Source organism: Astatotilapia calliptera, chromosome 11 (assembly GCF_964374335.1).
Source record: "Astatotilapia calliptera chromosome 11, fAstCal68.1, whole genome shotgun sequence".
NCBI lineage: Eukaryota > Metazoa > Chordata > Actinopteri > Cichliformes > Cichlidae > Astatotilapia > Astatotilapia calliptera.
The window spans coordinates 2,856,276-2,879,931 of NC_137432.1; the positions used below are offsets into that span (position 1 = coordinate 2,856,276).

General features: G+C 42.9%; 2 protein-coding genes and 1 long non-coding RNA gene across 7 annotated transcripts in view; 1 reads left to right on the forward strand and 2 right to left on the reverse strand.

The window, feature by feature from the left end:
• Positions 1-23,656, reverse strand: part of LOC145431714 (uncharacterized) — a 196,955-nt gene that overhangs the window by 82,974 nt on the left and 90,325 nt on the right. The gene's annotated exons all lie outside the window — the stretch shown is intronic.
• On the reverse strand, positions 19-7,132 carry rbm42 (RNA binding motif protein 42). 3 transcript variants are annotated; one of them, XM_026183447.2, is made up of 12 exons: positions 7,076-7,132; positions 6,673-6,729; positions 5,284-5,419; positions 5,128-5,197; positions 4,673-4,741; positions 4,203-4,348; positions 3,926-4,096; positions 3,690-3,824; positions 2,569-2,686; positions 2,270-2,367; positions 327-423; positions 19-233 (listed from the first exon to the last, which is right to left on the reverse strand). In XM_026183447.2, exons 2-12 carry the CDS (start codon positions 6,726-6,728, stop codon positions 121-123), a joined length of 1,209 nt encoding a protein of 402 aa, XP_026039232.1. In that variant the 5' UTR covers position 6,729; positions 7,076-7,132; the 3' UTR covers positions 19-120. The 3 variants fall into 3 exon arrangements, with proteins under 3 accessions (XP_026039232.1, XP_026039231.1, XP_080163864.1); XM_026183446.2 differs by having other exon boundaries at positions 6,825-7,113; XM_080307738.1 differs by having other exon boundaries at positions 2,543-2,686; positions 6,825-7,101.
• The window catches only part of LOC113031387 (aldehyde dehydrogenase, mitochondrial), a 37,679-nt gene continuing 23,364 nt past the window's right edge, over positions 9,342-23,656 (forward strand). For 2 of the 3 annotated variants that reach the window (XM_080307734.1, XM_026183428.2), the window contains exons 1-5: positions 9,342-9,560; positions 11,603-11,707; positions 20,013-20,153; positions 21,179-21,258; positions 21,410-21,521. In XM_080307734.1, the coding sequence (XP_080163860.1) occupies positions 9,357-9,560; positions 11,603-11,707; positions 20,013-20,153; positions 21,179-21,258; positions 21,410-21,521 (642 nt within the window). In that variant the 5' untranslated portion in view covers positions 9,342-9,356. Of the gene's footprint in view, positions 9,561-11,602; positions 11,708-15,156; positions 15,181-20,012; positions 20,154-21,178; positions 21,259-21,409; positions 21,522-23,656 lie in introns of those variants that run through there. The other variant, XM_080307735.1, reaches the window with a different exon arrangement.

The window sequence follows — 23,656 nt, forward strand, 5'->3', positions numbered from 1 at the left end:
TCACGTAAAACAAACATCTTAAAAATATTGGTTTTATTTTAGAAGGAAAACAAAGTTATGAGTCCATGGACCGGGTCATGATCTCACAGTCTGGCCTTGAGGCCACACACAAACTGGAAACTATCTGAGGCCCAGTTTCTTCTTCTCTTTGTGTTTCTTGCGAACCACTTCAATGTTGCGGTCCTTCCACATGCTCTTCCTCAGTTTGATGGGACGGCTACCAACGTACTTCCCTGGACAAACAGAGGGAAAGAAGTGTAAGAGTGCCAGGATGGTACCAAATGCCCTGTAACAACAGCTGTAGCGAGAGCCTGTGTGAGACTCACCGTTCATCTCTCTCATGGCTCTCACGTAGTCATTTGGATCCTTGAAGCTCACAAAACCGTAGCCTTTGGTTTTTCCAGTCCGTTTGTCCCTGACCACCTGCTGACACACAGTAATGATTAGAGCAGGGCGATGTGACCCAAAATACTTATCACGATATACATTTGAAAATTTGTGATAACGATATAAGTGACGATATAATTGACACAAAATACTTTACAACTCCACAACTTTATTAGTGCAAAAAAACCCATCAATGTATTTTCACTGAAACAAGCAGCTGTTTGTGCATTAAAGTTATATAAAAATGTAACAGTGCAAATGCAAGTTCCTGTCTGACAGTTTAACCAAAAGGCTCCGACAATCCATCAAGCGGTGCGGCTTCGTAGCTCAACAAAGTCGTACTGAAACATCTGACAGATTTTCGAGCGCCGTGTACATAAAATGGTTTCGAGGTCAGTAAACACAACCAGAGTTCATACATAAGGCACACGGGATTATAAGGGGCTCTGTCGATTTTCAGAAAAATCAAAGTATTGATTTTAAGTGCGCCGTATTTTCCAAACAACGCGGTAATAACGACGGCCCGCTAGCATGCGCTACCAAAAATAGTGCTTTGTTGTGTATCTGACGGACGAAAGCTAAACCAGTTCCACACCAGTGAAGCTGCAGCATTTTTACAAACCAGTTCTGGTTCATGGTTTCATTCAACGATCCGCTTTCTCCCTTCTCATTCGCCGCCATGCTTTTTCCGCCATGTGCGTATGAAAACAAAGGCACTGCGCATGCGCGTTTTACCCATATTCTATCGCCATATTTCATTTTCTTATCGTTGCCCAACATTATACCGGTGTTACCGTGAACGGTATGATATGGCCCAGCCCTAGTAATGACTTCATGTTACCCACCAACTGGTGACACGAGACACTTCCACAGAGAAGTTGTATTTTTAACAGTACTTTATACCCAACGCACCCTAATATTTGCTAATTAAATAACATGCCTTTGGGCTGTGGGAGGAAACAGCATACTCCGAGCGAGCAGGTGCAGCCACTCCTTGCACCAACAGCAGGAGTTTGTTGCAGATGACAGTAAAATATTTTGGGGTTCTGCAAACTCCTCGCAGAATCCCAGTCAGAGGTCAAACCAGTGCACCTGCCCTGAAAATCCACTGGTTGCCAGATCAGTGGTTTCCCCTGAGAAAACCTTGAGTTCAGGTTTTTGTTACATTTGAGGCACAAACAACAAACATGAAGGTTTTTACTGCCTCTTGAACAGCGTTCCTTTAATATAAGCTGCCATAAAGGCTCTTTCATGGAGGACGACATGAACCGTTTACAGCTTGAAGCTGAGGAGTCTCCAACTCTGCTTTCATCTGTTACCAGATATTAATAAATCCAGATGGAAGACATTGTTTACCTACAGCGTATGTGTTAAATGTTCAGGGAATTGATATCCTATCCAACTGAATTTGACAGCATATGATTTCATTTGAGTGTCTTGACTAAAATCTAATTTAGCTTCAATCAAAATTTAGAAACGTACATTTATGTAGTTTTAGTCGACTAAATATAGTTGATGAAATCTGAAGCTTACTCAGTTGTTTGTGTTTTTACTGGTCAGAGTAGCTCCACAGTTTACAGAGCTTCTCGTTTTCCTTCACCTGAGGCGTCTCCGCTCGTCTCTTCCTTCCAAGCACTTTGCTGCTTATTTCTCATGAAAATACAACTAAATGTCAGAGGTCACCGCCCACACAGGATTACTTCTGACTGAATCATTTCCATATTCGTCATGTTCTACACAACTTAAATTGTTCTAATTTGATCTCATCTATCCATAACATTTTAATCTTATTTTAAAAGCGTGTCATTCATTTTTAACTCAGTTATCGTCTTTTTGTTAGGAGAAGAAGAAAAAAGAAAGACGAACAGACAAATGACCCGACCTTAGCTTTGAGGAAAGATGGGTATCTGCTGAAGGCTCTGGCCAGTATGTCATCATTAACCTCGTTACCAAGATCACCACAGAAAATACGGAAGTCATCTGCAACATGGAGACAATTCTGCTGATGTTACACATGAAAAACTAAAATCACCATGGCTACTGAAACACACCTTTTTTTAAATGCATTTACTTTAGCTGCATTCAACTGATGGAAGAACATCACTCAACTGAAAAAACCAACAATGACACTGAGCTGTCTCTGTTCTGTTATTACTGTTAGTGAAGTTGGTGGAGCTGCACCTGATTCCCATTCCAGCAGACTCTGGTCCTCCCAGGTCGTCCCTGCAGCTGTGCGGATACACTTCTTCACCTTCTCCGATTTTGCCCTTTTTTTGTCTTCAGTAGTAGTTTCCACATGCTGACACACACACACACACACACACACACACACACACACACACACACACACACACACACACAAAAAGTTTAACTTTGGGTAGAAACTGCTGTTGTCAAGCATCATCTGGACAACAGTCAGCAGCATTAAAGATGATATATTCTAATAATCTGATATGCTGCTGATGAACCACAGTCAACAAAAATAAAAAAAATCGTTAAATATTTTACTTTACATTTAATAATATATGAAAGTTTACCTTTTTGAATACAATTATTAGAAAGAAGACATTTACTTTTCCACACTATCCAGTCTGAGACGAGCACTCAGTCATCACTGTTAATGCAGCGGCAGCTCCAGAGGGCCATAACAACAAACTAATGCTGTGCTATGTGGGTAGCTAGCGTTATCGCTAACAGCAAAGCAAAGCATGGTCCTGTTAAAGAACAGCTTGTATCCAGGTGTTTTGAACATTTGTTTTGCTTTGATAATTAGCAAATATTTGACTTCTACTTCTGTAATATTCAAAATATTTTCATTGAAATGTACTCTGTATGCATTTTGATTTTAAATACTTACCTTATAAACATTGTTTTATATTGTTTACCATTCTATGTTAATTGTTTATCATTTGTAACAGCACCTAAAACACTAAAATGTAAACTTAAACAAAAGAAATTCCCAAATCTGTGACAGATACTGATTTACACATTATTTCATATAAATAAATATCTCATTTGTAAATGTGCAAACTCATAAATGTCCCCACATATTGGTTGGGTCACGATGTTAGATGTTGAAGGCAATTAGCTGTAGAATAATATTTATAATTCTACGCCCACAGCACTTAACGTAGAAGTTTTCCATTCACCAGTATTTTAAAAATGCATATAACCCCTGAAACGGCGGCACGTGCAGTGTTACTGCCAGCACGTCGCCTGCTACATGGCTTCACAGTCTAAATATTTACGGGCTCTCGCTCCTCGTTACAAAGTAAAGAGCAAAGTGTTTTGCAGAAATCCACCTCAGTTTGGGGGGGTTCAGGCTCCGGCATACTAGGTCCAATCACCGTGCCGCTGTCCTCGCTCTCCTTCTTGCTGAGCAGACCTGCAGCCATCACTGCAGCCTGCTGCTCGGCCACCCGCGCTGCCAGTTCTTCCTGCAACACCCAGATCACAAGGCCTCAGAAACTACAAGTTCTGTACATCTGAAAGAATCCAGCGTAAAACAAATGTGTGCGTCATGCACGGATCAAAATACCATTCGGGCCTGTCTCTGAGCGTGAACTTCATTTCTTTTTAGTCCAACATGGGCAGGAGGAGCAACGTACACAGTTGGTGCTGCCTGGATGATTGACGGTGTTGGTTTGACAGGAAGTGGGGCTACTTGTCGCGTAGGTGGGCCTGACACCATCGAAACCATATCACCAACCTGAAAGAGACAAATTTGGACGAGAGGGTTCGAGGTGGCGCTCGTCCATTTTACATGATCTCAGTAAGACATGAAGCAGTCTGCACACAGACTCGTGTTTGTGAACCTGAGGTGGAGCAGCCATGGGCTGAGATGGTCCCTGAGGCATTGGGCCCTGCAGGGAAGGAGGGAGCATCATGGGTGGAGGTGGAGGAGGTCGTGGCAAAGGAGGTGCTACTGGAGGACCACGCATCATCTGTAGCCTCGGACCACCTGACAACACAGAGTCCAACCCACAATCCATGTTCAGCTGGGACAAACTTCATCTACACTGGTTTATGAAACCATTTCAATGCTTCGCAACACTCTGCAAACCCATCTGACTGGTTTGTGTCTTAGAGTGTTTTCAGCAGATTCCTTTAAACTCCGTCTTCAGCTGGAGTTTGAGTGATCAGCCTGTGCTGTATCAACACCCTGTCCTGAAACATCAAGTCTGCATGTTGTTTGCTCCAAATAAGGCAGATTTCATACACTATATGCTACATGTAATGTTCAGACACACCCACAAGGCAAAAACACCAAGTCTTCAAAAATTACCTGGTCTTTGCAGAATATGTGGAACAAAAGCCGGTCTCATCATGGGAGGAGGAGGTCGTACTGGAGGAACTGACACAGAGAGAGCAGGAGTGAGCGCAGAGAGAGCGCAGCGTGGCGGCATCTGAAATACTGCTTAAGCCTCTAAACTTTGGTCAGTCATAAATGAATCTTAGCACCACAACATGCATCAAAAACAATCAGAATACTTTATTGATCCCTCGGGGAAATTATTTTGGTTACAGTGCTCCAGTACTTTTTTTGAGGAAACAGCTGATATCGTTATCCATTCCAGCTACAGCTTTCATCAGCTTTGGTTTCCATCCAAATATTTTGAAACACAAACGCAAGCAGCCGGACCGAACCACGAGCAGCAGATCTAACTGTCAGCGTGCTTCCAGGTGAGGAAGACTTTTACTGGATGGTGACACTCTTGCCATGTGAGCATTTGTCTTTACCTGGTCCCACAAAGGCTTGTGGTGGAGGTCCAACAAAAGTTGCAGCTCTGGCTTCTAATGTCTGCTGGACCTGAGAAAGACCACGGAGTGTGTGAGCGAGAGAGGGTGCTGTTGTTATTAATCACATCGAGACCAATCCTTTTATAACACACAAACCTGTCTGTAGGTGTTGGTTCCTATAATGGGTCGCACCACTGGAACTGTTGGGACAGCCAGAGCTACAGGTACTGCCTCCATGACAGGTGGACTTCCTGATACTGGTACTGGCCCACCGAGAACCTCCTGCTCAAAGCTAGAGAAGCAGAGTGATGTTTGTATTAGATTTCATTTTTGACATTTTTTCCTCCTCCAAACACTCAATTTCGGTCTCATCTGACCACAACACTTTCGCCCAATCGTCCTCTGAGATTGAGACGCTCAGTGCCAAACTTCAAACAGGCCTGTACGGCGGCTTTCCTGAGCAGAGAGACCCTGCGAGCAGGATGCTATGCTCGCAGCTGCTCGGTGATGGTCCTGTAGCCTACTCCTATTCCTTGAGTGTCCACAATCTTCACCCTGACATCCTTGGAAACATTTTGGTCTTAGCCATGGTGCAGAGTTTGGAATCTGGACAGATTGATTGCGTCTCTGGATGGCTCTCTTTCATGCAGGTAACGAGCCGAGAAGGCTCCTAATGTCAGCTCGTTACCTGCATAAAATACACCTGGGAGGCAGAAATCTTGCTGATTGACAGGGGATCAAATATTTATTTTATTCATCAAAATACTAATTTATTTGTAACTTTTTTGAAATGCATTGTTTAGATTATTGTTGTCTCTCACTGTTCAAATAAACCGACACTAAAATTATACTCTGATCATTTCTTTGTTAGTGAGCAAACTTACAAAATCAGCTGGGGTTCAAATAATGTTTCCCTGACTGCATCTACACAAAGCTGTGGAAATAAACTGGAATAGAAGTCAGGAAACATCCTGCGTGACAGTGAAGAGCAAAGGGAGTAATCTGTGGCTCACAGATAAACTAGTAAAGAGAAAGGGCAGCAGCTCTAAGTGCAAGTACCGTTTTGTTAGGTACAAGTGTTCACCTGCTTTTTAATACAATTATCTACTCAATACATTTAGTTTTGTCGAGACTATCAAGATGACTGCTGATGTTCAAAGCAAACACCGGAATGAGGAAAACTGGAGATTTCACCGAGTTTGAATGTGGCTGGATGCTGATGTCAGCTGGGATTTTCCTGCACAGCTGCCTGAGGGGTTACCTGCACGCTGCACGCATCTGTGTCTCTTCAAACTGGGATCTGTTGCTTGTTAGGCAAATGGGCACCACAGCACTAGTTTAATGTTGTTATTGTGACATTTAAAGTGAAGTGTTTTGACTGAATACTGTCTCAGTGAAGCACCTTGCTAACACAGAAAGGCCAGAGGAACACACTCGTGCATCCTCGCGTCGACATGCAAACAGTCACATGAAAAACCTGCGACGTAATCGGAGAGGTGCTGGTACAGCTCTGCGGTGTGTGCAGTGAGGATGCTTCGTACTCACAGCGCCATCTCAGCCTCCATCTCCTTCAGACGCTCCTCGCCGGACTTGAGCGCCATGCTGTGGGAAAAACAGCCAACATGAGCTCAACGCTACAACAGCTGCATTCAGAAAAGCGCCTCCGTCTGCACACGGCTGGCCGCTGTAAGCCTTACCTTCAGCTGGAGTTTGTACGCCGCCTACGTTCACCGACTGGGCTACAAGCTAACAAGTAATGTTTAGCTCGTTAGGCTCGAGCTAAACCAGCAACGAGCCCGTTTCTGCTGCTGTTCTCAGCCCACTCACTAACCCACCAACCCACTTCCACGCTAACAGTACTAACTAACTAAAGAGGAATGGGATTATGCACTAACAAATACACATTCACGGGCTACTGAGCCACCGTCCTAACGTTCTTCTGCTTTACCTTCTTCTTCGTCTTCTTGATGTTTGTTAGCGATTGACAAACAAAACGGTGCATTAGCGCCACCAACTGGTAGGGCGTGTGAATGACGTCGCTCCAAAAACCGAAACAAACGAGTCTTAAATAACTTTAGGTCAGCTTTCGTTCTTCTAACCCTGCTCTCAGCTTCATAGTGTAGTGCAGCCTGCTCTATGGTTTCCTGTCCGGTACAGCACTCACATTTGTCTGAATCACGTTTGGCTGCTATGAATAATGTTTAAAACTGTGTGATATAAATTGTGATATGACTGTCTCCTCTCTCCTGTTCCTTCCTGTGCTTCTCATTCTCCAGTTTTCCTTTGGCATTTGGAAATCTGGTGTCCTCTCCTTTCTTCGTCTCATGTTTCCTATAAAATAATATCCTATTATATGAACCTGTAGTTTTTAAACAAAGGTCAGACAGAAATCTTGTGTGAGATATAATTACATTTTTTTTAGTTTACTCTCAAAGCTGTTCCAGTTAAATTAAGTCGAAATTTGACTTTTGATTTTTTTAATACAGCACAATAATAAAATAACTAAGTTGCTTAGACTACCCTCCACAAATCCCCAACTTTCTGTGGTGGGAGGGTGTGTGTGTTCCAGTGATCCCAGGGTCTATGTTATCTGATGGGTTCTCATAGGGATGAGTGCCTTGGGTGGGGACTGATCACTGATTCGATGGGTAGTGGGTTGATGGCAAGAGAGGACACTGGACAGACCTGGTATAGTGAGGGTGTGCTAGGAGCACCTGGCAGAGTTCAGTTGTGCATTTAAGTTCCTTTCCTTAATATTTAGAGAATTGGAAGAACTGTTATTTTTGCCACCATTTCATTGTTTTGGGGTCAGGTCTGTCAGTGAGGAACCTTCTTCAATCTACGAACGAACCCTAGATCTGGATTTAAATGCAAGCAGGTGAAGAAATTATGGGATATATAAATAAAACTGAACTGAATTGAATCTAATAACTGCTGAACCATCCATTGGAAAAAAACATTAGAAAATTCTAATGTATTGGAGCATCTACTGTCTACTTTATTACACATGTCTGTTCTACTATAAACGACTTATATCAAGTCAAACAAAATAAGGCTCAGAGATGTTTGTCTTTTGTTTTTAAGCTGGGTTTGATAGCTGTAAAAAAAAAGTTGACTGTCACTGGAAACTTCAGTTGCTCACTGGCAGCAGTGCAGCGTTTATTGATTTTGCTTATCTTGAACTGCCTGCAGCTCAAACCCATGGAGCTAAAACAGACGCAGTGAAACTTTGGGCCCGAGCCGGGGACAACAGTGCTCCCACATCTTTTGCTCTGGGCTGTTTACCTCCCCCTTCTTTCTTTTTCTCATGCTTCCTTTCAGAGCAGCTTTTTCCTTTTCTCTCTGGTCTTTGAAGTTGTCTTTCTTTCTGTTGTTGATTGCTTACCTTTTATTTTATTTTTGATAATAGTGATTATATGTTTGTGTTTGTCTAAAAACAATAAAAGTTTGATAAAAAAAAACCCTCTTGTGACCTCAGTCCTGCATACGGTTGAATCTCAGGTTAACATTGTGGCAGCAGCAGAGTAAACAGAAGGAACAAAGTCAGGTTTTCCAAAAACTAGTGTGACTGAGTACTGGTGTGATTAAAGCCAAGCTTTGGAAATGCATGCACTTTTTGTCCAGACAGCAGAGGTATATTGTAGTAGCCTCAAGATTCTGTGCAGCTTATATGGATATCAATACAATAAATTCGTTTAAACTGACAGTTATATCATTAGCATTAAACTGGTATTTAAATGAAACATCAGCGCACTTCACACCCTGTTGTAGTGTGAAAAGTACAGAAAGACCTTGATTGGGCTTCTTGTCACTGGTTGACAATGACTGAAAACCCGCTGAAAACTACAAAAATGGCTGTAACCTTGACCTCGTTGAAGTGAAGGTCCGTTAGGAGTCACTGTAAGTTTGAAAGTACACAGACCAGTGTAATGGCGTGAGCCCATCAGAGATCTGGTGGGTATGAAAGGTTCCACGGGTGATCCTCCAGCATGAGTGAGATCCACAAACAGACTGGGCTTTTGATTCAACGTGATCAGTGTGGAAAGTGTTCGTAGGGCTCAATACAAAAAGCAGTTTTCACAGACTTCTACAGGACCGGAAGTCTCTTTGCGGTCTTCTTTTGGTAGAGCGCAGGTTGAAGGCACTTTTGCTTTACCTTCACTTTTCCCACCCTCGTCTGTCTTAATCCGTTTCCACGTGACAAGGCGTCACGAAAGTGGGCGGCCCTGATGGTGCTGCTCAGCCCCCCCGCCGCGACCTTCACCCACATCTCCCGTGTTTGCAGCTCGCTGTCTCGGTGTTCAGCAGCAGGAATCATGCTTCGCGCTGTGCTTTTTCGGAGCCTTCCAACACTAAGACGACTGCCGGTCTGTCACTACTCTGCAGCCGCCATCCCAGCACCCAGCACCCAGCCGGAGGTCCACTACAACAAGGTAGAGTCGCTCCAGCGGTTGTTACTGCGCTGACGAGATGTTGGATGTTAGCCAACTGCGTAATCAACAAGTGCGCGCAGCGTGACAGGAGCGCTATTAAAGCGCTATAAAGTGTATAAACTGCGCGGTGCTGTGCTTCCAGCACTCTGCATGCAGAGCTATGATAGGAGGGACGAGCTGCTCACAGAGCTAACAGTGAAGCAGCAACAGGTCACGCTCAGCTTTCACTTGGAGCTTATATAACTCTGAGCGCTGCGCCACGCTGAGCTCGTGGGATTTCACAACAAGATCATGAAGATTTAATCTATGCACGACAGAAACGGCCAGTATGGGATGATTCTTGTTTCTCCGGTATTTGTTGTGAAAACTCACTCAGCTGAGCTGTGCTCCCTCAGATCCTGCACGCAGTGCTCTGCAGTAACGGAGACCTTCTGCTGCGTGGTGTGCAGTGACTGAGCTCACGGGCAGAGGAGGAGATGGCCAAGACTGAGAAAGTCAAAAGAACTCCTCTTTAAATGTTGTCCTTGTGCTCATGGAGACTCTCTGAAGATCCACGGGTCACGCGTGTTTCTTGTATCAGCATGGTCCCTGTTACCTGCAGTTTCATAAAAGCCATCTGTTCTCTGATTGGATTGTTACATTTGTGATTGACATGGCATTGACCAATCAGATGAAAGGAAGAAAAATAGGGTCAAACTTCGTACTTGTAACTTGCAGGGTTTTTTGGCAAAGTCCACGCACAAATCTTTTTACACATACGAAACTGATTTACAAGTACACAATATTTATGACCACATTTTGAGCCCATATAGCCAGGGACGTGGTGTGTGTTAACACGGTCACTAAATACAAACCTCCCCACGCTGGACAGCAGATATGCGATACCCCCCCACACCTACTGTCCAGCTGACCATCCCACAGCTGTGAGAGTGTAAAGAACAAGCAGAGTGTTACTGATATGTGGTCAAAGCAGAGGCTTTTTCCTTTGTTGGAATTGTTGAATTTTGTTTTTCTAATTAGTAATTATTAACTTGATTCTCAAGCTTGTTTAACTTCACACAATTAAGGATTTTTTAAGTTAAGACAGTCAAAAATGGCTCTTTCAGTTCCTCATTTGTAATAACTGCCATTGGTCAAAAACTTTAGAGAGTTACATGCATGTTTCTTATTAAGAAATACATTTGAAATCACTTCTTACCTTTACTTTTCATGCTACATTAGAGTAACGGCATTATTTTTTGATGATATGACGTCATTTTCTGTCACGTTTGTTAGTGTTACTGTACCCTGTGAATTTTGTGCTGAAGGTTAATTTGAAGAAAATCGTGAATTGAATTGAAATCACAATATCTGCCAGAAAAATCGTAATTAGATCATTTCCTGAGATCGTTCAGTCATAAACCCAACTATGGTTATGTTTCCATCGTCACCACTGAGCGCGTCAGAGCTGTGCGTTAAACGAAGCATCAACACAAAGAATTGGCTTCGATGAGTTTCTTGATGAATCGTTGCAGCCTTGGTATAAACATTTACCTGCCAGTGTAGCAGCGGGCTGTAGTATACGTCTGTCTGCATTTAGCTGGTGTTAAAGTTTGGACTTTGTGGCTAAGAGTTCAGTTCGTTATTTAGTGAGCAACAAATTACAACAACAGTTGCCCAGAGACACTTAATATTAGGAAGCTAGTTGGTAAATTGGTAACAATATCACATGCAGTGTCATTGTATCTATTAGACACCAGTAAATGACAGTTGTGACTTTGTGTAAGCTCTTTAAGAACACAATAAAAAGTCAAGCATGAAAACAAAATTCATTTTTAAAAATCACAGAAGTGGAAGTTCCTCTTTATCCTGCTACATTTAAAGATACAAAAGGAAAATGTCTGACAGAAGTCTGCGAGACCTTTGTCTTTATTTCATTAAAACATTCAATTGGCTGTCTTGAAATCAGTGTTTTACAGTCATTACAGGAAACAGTATTGAGTGTTTTACTTTATCAGAGTCGCTGCACTCGTAATGATGTACTGACCTTTTTAATGTTTCAGCTCTTTATCAACAATGAGTGGCATGATGCAGTGAGTGGGAAAACGTTTCCTACGATAAATCCGGCAACTGGTGAAGTCATCTGTCAGGTTGCAGAAGCTGATGAGGTAAGAGTCTGTAAAGGTAAAAACACAAAGATATCCTGCAGTCGGTTGTTAACCATCTAAAGTAGTGATGGTAAATTTGATTCTTTTTACTGAATCGAGTTTTAATGAGTCACTCACCAAAGTGAATCGATTTTTCAGTCATTTGATTCACTGAGTCAGTCGACCAGAGTGTGCAAAAAATGTACATTTTCACTCAAACTTAATTTGTTTCTCTTTTCATGTAAATCCTACTGCTAAGATGAATGATTCTAAAAGAAAACAACTATTTTATAGAGCAAAAAAGAGCAAAAACATTTCTAAAATTAAGCAATTTCCTATCAAAATTTTTTATTTTATTAGTATTTTCCTTAAATGTGTTAAATATATATTTTCTCATCTAAATGTCCACTGAGCTGTGAGCCAGGGGGCGGTAATGCGCCTTAACATTGGTTGCCAACCAATAAGAAGAAGAAGCTGTGAGCCAGGAGGGAGGGGGTGAGTGAGTGAGTGATTCGTTCGCTCGCTCTATGATTCAGCACAGGAGGGAGGGGGTGAGTAGCTCAAATGTGTTGTTAGCATGTTAGCAGAGCGATGCTACTGTGAACCGAGGAGCTATTTTCTTGATGTGAGCTTCTACTCAGGGATTTTTCTTCCAGTTCAGAGCAGAAATTTTTTTGTTAAGATACTGGATGTTGTTTTTCTCCACAATTTTAATTATAAGCTAGATACATTGCTGCTAACAGCAACAGGGATGAGTCAGTGAGTCAGTTGGGCTTGTGAATCATGATTCATGAGTCAGTAAAGTGATTCTCGAGTAATGAACGATTCGTTCATGATTCGCGCATCACTAATCTAAAGTCTACGTTCTTCCACTAACCCAGTGGTTCTTAACCTTGTTGGAGGTACCGAACCCCACCAGTTTCATATGCGCATTCACCGAACCCCTCTTTAGTGAATTTTTTTTATTTTTTTTCAAATTCAAGACATAGATATGTTTTTTTACTGGTGCACAAAATGAGCCGTACATGAACATCACCTTGTTCAAAGAACAAAACCAACACAATGCATGAACTTACAACAAATTACATACCTGCAAATCAGTGTGACTTCTGCTGTTGCCTTTGAGAGACCAGTTCAGATATGCGTGGCTTCACCTTGGCAAGTGCCAGTCTCATGTTATTTTCACAGAAAAGTCTGTTCCTTTTCTTCGTTTTTATGTCCAGCATCGTCGAAAAGGATTGCTCGCAAAGATATGTTGTAACAAATGGTATAAAAAAATCCACGGCTTTCTTAGCAATAACTGGATACTCGTCCATTTGTCGACACCAAAACGTTGAGAGCGTTGTTGTTCTGAAGAGTTGCTGTTGAACCTGGCTCTGCTGAATTTCAATGATTTCGTCAAGGTATTCATCATTGACATCTGCTGTCTCAACAGCAAACGTGAACGGCTGTCTCACCCATGCTGGATATGACTCTCTTGTAGGGAAATATCTGTCGAGAGACTTTGCAAGCTCATCTAAGTGCGTTGCAATTGTTTGCTTCAGTTCCGTGGATACAGAAACATCTCCGATTCCAGACACATCTTCGACCTTACTTACACAGTTGTCCAGAAGGGGGAAGTTTGCAAAGTAGTTGTTCTCTGTTCGTCGTTTCCATAACGTTAGCTTTTTTTGAAAAGCCTTCAGGTGTTCTTCCGCTTCTATGATATTGACTCCACCACCCTGCATCTGCTGATTGAGATGATTGAGAGCTGCGAATATATCAGCCATGTACGCTAAAATGAGAATGAACTCAGGATTTTTGAAGCAATCTGCATGACAGTGTTGGTGCTCTTGCAAAAACAGGGCTAATTCCACACGCATGGCAAAAACACGATTCAGCACCTGTCCCCGGGATAACCACCGAACATTAGAATGGTACAGAAGTACCTCGAATTCAGAGCCCATTTCTTTACACAGCTCACTGAAGATGCGGTGCCTCAGAGCACTATTTCACACATAGTTCACACATTCCACCACTGTTTTTAATACTTCTGCCATTTTTGGAGGCAAGGTTTTTGTTGCCAATGCATGCCTGTGCAAAATACAATGAGTCACAATGATGTGTGGTGCATCGGCTTTTACTAGCGCACCAAAACCAGAGTTTCTTCCCAGCATGACTGGAGCTCCGTCTGTACAAACTGCAGAAACCATGTCCCATGAAAGATTGTTGTCTCTGAAGAAGTCATCCACAAGCTTCTTCATATCGGCTGCCTTAGTTGTTGTTGTAAGAGGCTTACAAAATAAAAAATCTTCTTTTATCATGTCATCTTTCACATAGCGCACAAAAACAGTAAGCTGGCTTAGATTAGCAGCGTCTGTGCTCTCATCGAGCTGAAGGCTGAATTTTGCCGGGCTTGAAATCAGATCGGCGACTACTTGAGCCAAGATGTCTTTACTCATGTCTTCTATTCTGTCGCTGACGGTGTCATTTGAAAGAGGAATTTGTGATAATTTACCTTCGGCCGCTGTTCCGAGTATCAGATTTGCCATCTTTAACGCGGCTGGTTTCACGAGTGTTTCACCAATGGTGTGTGGCTTGCCCTGCTTTGCGATCAGGTAAGCAACTTCGTACGATGCTGTGAGGATTGGTTTGTTAACGGGTACAAATCCAAGAGCAGGCAGAGTGGGCCTTTCATCGAATCTGGCTCTCTTCACCTTGAATTCAGCAAGTGTTGTGTTCTTGTATTCCCCGTCTCCATGCAGCTTCAAGAAGTGTTCCTTTAGTTTTGCCGGTGCGAGACTAGAGTTGCTCAACTTGGCGTTGCAAATCATGCAGATAGGACGCTCACTCCCATCACGTTCCGTGATACATGTAAATCCATATTGTACATATTCGTCCAACCACTTTCTTTTTTTGCCCGACATAGTTAATATGGATTAAAATGTTAAAAAAAAATCACGCGAAGTACTACCACGACATTCACATGTTGACTACTGCGCGCGCTACATTCCCCGCAGCCCTGATTGGCCAAGCAGTGTAGCATAATCGTCTGCAGCCAGTGATGGCCAGAAGGGGGCGTGTCATCACAAATTTACACGATAATTCGGGCGTGGCTGGACCTCTGCGACCTCCGCAGTGGAGGCTCTGCCGAACCCCTGAGACCGACTCACCGAACCCCTAGGGTTCGATCGAACCCAGGTTAAGAACCACTGCACTAACCCATAACCTGTGGGACTGTTACTGTAGCAAAGTGTCTGTGTGTAACCAGATGTGAGTGGACACTAAAAGTACAGACAAGTTTTTGCCCAGCTGTTTTTACACCTTGTAAGTGATGAACCTTACAGTGTCTTTCAGGGATCATCAACCCTGAGCTCAGACTTACAGGCTCAGGCTGCGCCATCACCAGTTCTCAGCACTTTAACTGTGACACTGAGCAGCTGCTTAGTGCTGGCTGTGCTGGTGAAAGGCAGGCTCAGATGGACTGACCATAATGAATTTACCATATGCTGACTGTAGGTACATGTTTATGTGTGTTCATATTTAGTTCGTATTGGAGCTTTGTAAAAACCACAGTGTTATCTGTAACTGGGAGCAGCAGTGATTGCTGATGAACCAGATGAAGAGCAAACGCTCAGATCCATGTAAAAAACATACATTATAATAGTGTGGAGGATTTTTTAGGACTCAAGTATGGCTTCGTGTCAGAAGGCTGTGTGACTTGTAGCTGCTGACTTGTCTGTATTTTTAAACTTTCTGTGATTAAAATCAGTACATGCTTACTAGGGGTGCAACGATACACAAAATTCACGGTTCGGTTCGATACTTTGGTGTCACGGTTCGATATTTTTTCGATACAAAAAAATGTTCATGCCTTTTTAATTTGTCATTTATTAAAATTATAAATATATATTTTAACTCAAAAGTACAGTTTTTAAATTTAACCCTAACCCTTGTGCGTGTTTTTTATTTTGACAGCGAATGCGCACCTGCGGACCACTTATGTGCAGCCCTGGTTATTTAGCTCGTCATATTGCATCCACAGAAATTCTTTTGTCCATGAAACCATAAAGCTGCACTTTCTTTTTGCCTTATAGTCTGATTTGTCATAACTTCTCCGTTTTGTGGTAAGCTTTTCTTTGGCTGTCACTTCTTCACCCTGACCTGTCTTATTTGGCTCAGCAGAACTAAAATATATATCCTGCTGCTTTTACACACGTACTCACATAAGCTCAGCGATTCTCTGCGCGATCAACCTCTCACATGTTTAAGCTGCAGGAGATTTCACTTGTCATGTTTGCATAGTAAGCTAACGATTGATAAGACGATGTCAGAGGAATTGGTGCACAAATTATCATCACTCACAGATCAGTGCTGTCATTGCAAAGTGAAAGCAAAAAAACAAGCGCAAATTCAAACGCGATTTCAATATGTCACATATTGACAGTGGCTCACCGATGCCAATGACATAATTACCCAGCTACATTTCTGAAAGAATGCAAAAGCATTGACATATATTTTTCCTACAATAGCCCGACGGGCAGGGAAGAGAAAGATTTTGGTAGCCCGACTGAAAAAATCGTCGGGCTAGCGATATTGCGAGCCCTGTATCTGATTGAGGAATCACTCATCTTTGGAAAAGAGAGTTTATTACAGAGAAATGTCTCTTTCCAAAATAAAAGCTATACTATCCGCTTCTTCTGGGCTATATTCTCAGCAGCATAAGGAGAATCATGTGCTAACAGCTGTCTAAATGACTCGGCTAAAGTTAGTAGCATGCTTGTTGTTTTTGTCTTTGCACTAGGATGATGTCAGCGTAAATGTGCAGTCATATTCGTCGTGTTCCCACTAGTGCTTTCAGGTTAATCTCGTTGAAATGACCTTAACGCCACAACACGGCAAATCTCCGTTAACGAGCTACCGCCGATCGCCCCGTGCGTGGGGCTAGACGGCCAACACGTTAACGAGCTAACTGCGCTAACACACTAGTTCACACCAATGTAATTAAGCATTGCACGGCACATCCAACATACTGTTTTACTTTAGTCCATGACTCGCTTACCTTCAGGGTCATACGTCACATGAAAACCAAAATAATTCCAAACGCCAGATCTGAATGAGGGTGGGGGAGGTGCCCTGCGCTCTTCCTTCTGACTATGCTGTCTGTGTTGAGCGCTCAGTGAATCTGCGCTCGACAGTGCAGCCTAGGCGGAGTAGTCGAACGCAGATTCACTGAGCGCTCAACACAGACAGCATCGTCAGAAGGAAAGTTGATAAAATAAATTACAAATGTTGTATTGTTCGATACATATGCGTACCGAACCGAAAGCACTGTATCGAACGGTTCAATATCGATACGAATATCGTTGCACCCCTAATGCTTACAGATAGGCAGAAATCCAGGAAGTATTCACAGCGCTTCACTTGTTCCACTGAGTGAAAAAAGTCTGCTTAATATACTTGCACATCTATTTCAAATGAAAAACAGAAATATAATAGAAGTATTCACAGCCTTTACCTGAGACTCAAGCATCTGTCAGATGTTTCTACAGTGACTTGATGGGAGTTCACAGGACACTGACCGTCCAGCCAATCTGAACAATAGAAAGGTCTTAGTCAGTGAGGTGAAGGTCACTCTGACAGAGCGCCAGTGTTGGACTGGAGAGAGGTGAATCATCTAGAAAGAGCCATTTCTACAGCACTCCACATGGAAGCCGCTCCTCAGTAAAAGTCACATAACAGAAACAAAAATCTGTGATGAAACAAAGATTGAACTCTTTGGCCTGAATGCTAACATCTTGTTAAAGACGTCTGCTAGGACATCAGTCAGCTGGTCAGCACAGACTGAGCACACGTCCAGGTATATCCTCTGGTCCAGCAGCTTTGTGTGGGTCGACCCCAGCGAGAGTCCTTCTCACACTGGCTGCAGTCAGGGACAGCACTTGGTTGTCTGGCGAGGGGATGGTTTTCCGTGCTGGCTCGTTGTTTTGGGTCTCAAACCTGGCATGGAATGTGTTAAGTACATTTGGGAGAGAGGTGTCGGTAACACGCTTACACGGTGGGGCCTTGTAGTCCGTGGCAGCGTGGATGCCCTGACACATTTGCCTCTTCAACATGCATGGGGACTGGGACGCCACTCAGGGTGGACTTAAAATAAAATTCTACTCTTGTTCCTATGAAATAACACATTCCATCCATGGAAACTTATTTTATCATACAGTGTTCATAGTTTTCAGTCATGTGACCTAGTTGCTACCCTGGTGGATAAAACATTACTCCATTATGACAGCCAGTACGACGTGGATCATCTATTCATGAAGGAAACATTAAGATATGAAGAGAAACTAGGAATTTTGGGGGCTTGTGGTCCATATTTTGTCCCAGCAGCTTTATAAAAATCCCTGAAGGTGGTCACATCTCTATCAGAGCTCCACTGCTCAGATCCAATTGTAAGAAACCCAAGAATACATGTCAGACTCGACAGATGTCAGTGAGCATGTTAAATATTAAAGTTCATGACAGTGAACAAGGGCTTGTCTGGAAGGTTTTCCAGCAGAAACCCTCTTCTCTAATAAAACAAAAAGAACGTGGCAGCATGGATGAGGTTTGCAAAGTTGCATCTGAACAAACAAGCTGCTGAGTCATGGGGAGTGCTTATGACTTTACATTTATGTGTACATTTGACATGAAAACTTATGTCTGATCATCTACTTCCAAATAAGTTGATTATCTGGTTAACAGTGTTACTTCCTCGCAGCAAAGAGAGCCTAAAATCAGACGTACTTGACTCCCTGGTGTAATGCTCAAACACACTCCTTAAAGCAACTTTCCTGTAAGGTGGAGAGGAAATGGGATCTCACTCATTTAGATTCTCAGTGAGCCTGGAAAGCAGTCTATTGTTGTAAAAAGAAGCCCTCTGTAAATATAGGACATCTTACTAATAATAATGGATTGCATTTATAGCGCTTTACAATGCCACTATTCATTCACACACTGGTGGAGGCAGCTACAGCTGTAGCCACAGCTGCCCTGGGGCAGACTGACAGAAGCGAGGCTGCCATATCGCGCCACCGGCCCCTCTGGCCAACACCAGTAGGCGTTAGGTAAAGTGTCTTGCCCAAGGACACAACGACCAGGACAGAGAGAGCAGGGATCGAACCGGCGACCTTCTGGTTACAGATGTGCTTCCCAACCCTGAGCCACGGTCGCCCCACTAGTAACCCCAGGTTTCTCTTCAGCGCTGTATCCAGGCAGAGTAAGAGTCGGGCTGTGGTCAGCTGAGTATTCATTCAATCTTAATTAGTAACAACTTCACAGATTTCTTCACAAATACAATTTTAACAGTTGGAGAAAAAAATATTCATAAGCATCTCACAGACATGTCATTACTCACAGCTACTTTCAGTACTATTGATATTTAAATAGCGTCAATAATCACTTCCTCCAAATGTGTCTATTAGATCCCATTTCTTCAAAGAAGCTACTGTTAATTAATGTTGCTTAAATATCTCTATGAATGGGGTTTGTACAACATGCCTTCATTTAATGAAACCGTTACTGATTGCATAAAGCAAAAATGAAGACCAGCACAAGAAAGTGATCACCACGGTGATTCTGCTGTAGAAATGGGCGGCTGCAGCCCAACTGCTCATCTGCCTGTTACTGCTGAGGTCGAGGGTCAGGGTGCTGGGGTCGCCATTCACTCTGGCTTCTTGGCTAGCTTAGTGTTAGCATGCTGTCTTAGCAGACGCTTGCAAAGAACTGAAGTTGTGTTAGCAGCACGGTGCGGTTGTTTCTGTCCTGGAACCTGTTTATCTCGTCCTCTTGTGTGCAGAAGCACATGTCCACATCCCTGCTCTGAACTGCGTCGCTATTTTTGTCCTCTGCCACGCAATCTGAATCAGCTGATGTGGGTCTTGGTCCTTACTCCCCACACTCCCGTCCACGGCTGCCCCTCCCTGAGCCTGGTTCTGCCGGGTGTTTGCTCAAAGGCGGTCGTTTGATGGTTGTTGTTTCTGTGTGTCTTTACTTTACAACATAAAGTGTCCTGAGACTTTTGTTGCTGTGATTTGGCACTATATAAATCTGTATTAGTCTCAATTTTGTCTTTTCTATTTGATTGTAAATGTTTTTTCTTTCGTTATGGATATTTACAGTATCATATGAATATTGACGGATCGATCAAAAGAGGACTGGTGAATTATACTTTGTCTACTGACCACAATTTGAATGCACACGAATTCCTTCATTTGGCTTTCCTTGGCCCTAACCAGTGTTTGATGCTGTATTACTTTATAAACACCTCCTAACTAACTGCTCGGCTAATCCTGCACTGCTGTCTTTCCAGGCAGATGTGGAGAAGGCAGTGAAAGCAGCAAGTAATGCCTTCAGGTTGGGATCACCATGGCGACGGACGGATGCCTCTCATCGTGGCGTGCTGCTGAACAGATTGGCTGATGCTATAGAGAGAGATGCTGCCTACCTCGCTGTGAGTGATCCTTAAAGGCTAAAACTCTGACAGCAGCTTTTCTTGTACTTCTCTGTTCATCGTGACCACAGTCATGTGCAAAAGTATCTGATGGAAATATTTGGCTCTTTCTGAGATAGTCATGCATGAGCAAACTTTTGTAAATATATCTTTTGGCATTTTTCAGCTTTATTTGATAGACACAGTGAAGAAATGACAGGAAAGCGTGGGGCAGAGCGAGGAGGGGCCGCGGGCTGGCCGCCCTCAGCCGTATGGCATGTGGCCGCCCGCTCAGCGCGCTGAGCTAAACCGGCGACCGCACAAGCAGACATTTAATCCTCGTTGATGCATTACCTCTATTTGCAATCATAAAACTTTCAGTGTTCTCGTGAGAAGAGTTGGTAGAAATAACTTTTAGACGTCTTCCAGATGTTGCGACTGCTTTTTCTGTCACTGAGAATGTAGCGCACTGGCGTCGGTTACATCCACCTATGCTGTGTTAGTGTCGAGCATCGTAACGACAGGATTTAAAGAGCTGTGGTTCAGAGGGAAGTTTGTGAATGCCTGTGACTCAACCCTGTCCAAACCAACTGAAATAAACGATCGGATTACTGGGAAAATATTCTACAAGCCAATGTGACAACAGTTTGTCTACAACCATCTGGCCACGAGAGCAAAGGTTCTTTATTTTTCACTTCAATTATGAAAAAGTACAAAGCACAAGTGTCATCTTTTCTGTGCGCTCTCATTTCTGAAATACTTCCTTAAGAAGCCCGTGTTCCCGTGGGACATCGGACTTTTTCACAGGACTGTTTTATCGTTTACTGTGACCTGTTTTGTTCACATTCATCAGGGTTTGATGATCGACTGTGGAGCTTGGGTAGCATTGCTGTCATCTACAGCGTCTCTCTGCAGCCTGTAAAGATGGCACCAACACAGCATTGTTCCTTTATACGACATTTGCAGTACATGGAGCCTCATGATGTTGCACTTTTGTTATGTCAATGTTTTCTATACCATGTGAAACTGTTGTGTTGTTTCCACAGGAGCTTGAGACCCTTGACAATGGGAAGCCCTATGCTGTTGCCTATGCAGTGGATCTGCCCACAGTAGTGAAAGTTTTCAGGTAACAAACACACAACAAAGTTTTAGAGCCTTTCAAAGTGTATCTGAAATGATGTTACAAAGTCCAATCATTTCCTTGTTATTTCTTGCTGAAGCATTCAGCTGCCTCCTTATCCAACCCCGCAGTGTGTAAATCCACTTCTGTTGTGTAGATATTATGCAGGCTGGGCCGACAAATGGGAGGGAAAGACCATCCCCATCGATGGAGATTATTTCTGCTACACTAGACATGAACCCATTGGAGTCTGTGGACAGATCATACCGGTAAGGAAGTAGAAAGATGCTTCACATATTCTCTTTACACCTGCAGAGTGAAGGCTGCAGAGTCACCCGTGACCTCTGTGTACATACAGTGTGGCATGAAATGAATGCCTCAGTGGGCATGTGAAACGCTAAGTTAGTGACAGCATGATTAAGAGATGAAGGAGCAAGTATCACCTGTTTGGAAGGGTTACCATGGCAACGTGGCTTACGTTTAAAAAGTTGCATCTAAAAAAATTTCAAGACTTGACTGAAGAAAAGTCCAGTGATATGAGATACTGATGAAATCATAATTTTCTGTATCACTTTAAGTTATTGCTGATAAAACAGGTTCTACACTTGGTCACATTTTTGCCGTGTTGTGCAGAACGACGTGTACCAACATACATGAAGAGGGTCAAACCTAAAAGGGACCAGGTCATTGTTTTACTCCGTCCTGATAAGAACAATCTGAGCGCTGACAGAGGGTGTGCGACTTTTTTACATGATTGTATGTTTGTAACAGCTTTTGCTACCGAATTGTAACGAGGTAAATGTCACTTGGTTATCCTGTGATTGAAAGACACAGAGTAGTTTTATCCTCAGCCGAGCTCTGCATATACGCACAGCGATCCATGTATTTATAATCTGCCCTTTCCAGGCTCTAGTAGCTGCTGTTTGCTCGTTCTGACAGTCTGGACCGCAGACCGTCCAGCTCCTCTCTCTCCCAGGTCCCAGCACGCTACTGAAATAGGGGAGGCCTGCCAGCCCCCCCTGGCACTGCCCCCTGAACCCAGTGTACCACCCCTCCCCTGCAGCTGAGCCACAGACCACGATACACCAGATATAGCTATACAGATACAGCATCATTGGATATTAACACTGAAACAACAGTTACTGCTCTGGTTCATGGTCTTAGAGCCGGCTCTATGAAGTGAACGACACGAGCCGGCTCCCAAGGTTTGTTTTTTTGTCTTTCTCTCACACTTTTTTCTGCTTCACTCCTCACGTGAGAAGGGGGCTTGCGCTGAGCGGGGGGAGGGGGGGGGGTAGTTACAGTCGCAGTAGCACAGGAACAGAGCGGGAGGGAGAGAGAGAGAGCCAGGGACAACAACGTCACATTACAAAGGTATAGTAATCACCCACAACTATTTTCAGTTGCAGATGATAAAGGATTCAGAAAGTTTATTCATGCAGTGAATCCTATGTATGCAAGTCCAAGCAGGAAAACACTCTCCCAAAAAATCATCCCAGGCCCATATGACAGAGAAGGTGCAACTTTTGCACATTTTAATTTAGATTTTATTGTGTTGTGGTTTGCAGTGTTTTGTACGGTGGCCCTGAGAGGCCAAACGGACTGCAACTTCAGTGTTTTGTGTTGTTTCACTTTAAATTAGTTTAAAAGGAAAAAGCTGAAAATTTAAATAGTTAAAAGTTGAAATGTGAATAGTTGGTTTTAGTATTATATGATTTATTTATTACATTTTATGTGGAGTGAATAAATAAAAGTATATTTACGGTGGCCCCTAGAGACAAAGCACGTACAAACTCCAAAACACATTCTTTGTGTTTATTCTGCATTTACTTCACTATATTGCATAAATGTCAGTTAGAAGCTTAGCCTCCTAGGACATGGTGTTTTCAAATGTGGACATCACATTTTGGGTTATTTAGACCAAAATACTAAATTTTACTCTACAACAGCCTGATATCCACATTATGCTGTCACTGTTCTATTGAAATTTAAAACTACATCTTCATATGTGGATCTCATTTTTCTCAGAACCAAAAATCAGTTAATAAAAAATCAGGCAATTCTTTGTTTTTACAGTCATCAGCTCCCAATCAGCCCAAATAGCAAAGAGAAATTAAAATGCATGCCACGAAAGAGTTTGGGTCTTAGAAGGTTAAATTAAAGGTTGAAAAAAAAAAGTCATTGCAACTCGGCTATTGATCAAGTAATTGCGATTAATCGCAATGAGTTACAGAAAATTGTGAGAGCACGTACAAACTCCAAAACACAACAGAAGTGCTCCAGGATGCTAGGGGGCAGTGTTGAGCTTTTGTTACCTCGTGGCTACACAAGCCAGCAAGTACCAACGACCTGATTTGGTGTGTGGTAGTAACAGGTAAATTATTATTTGAATATATATGAGTGC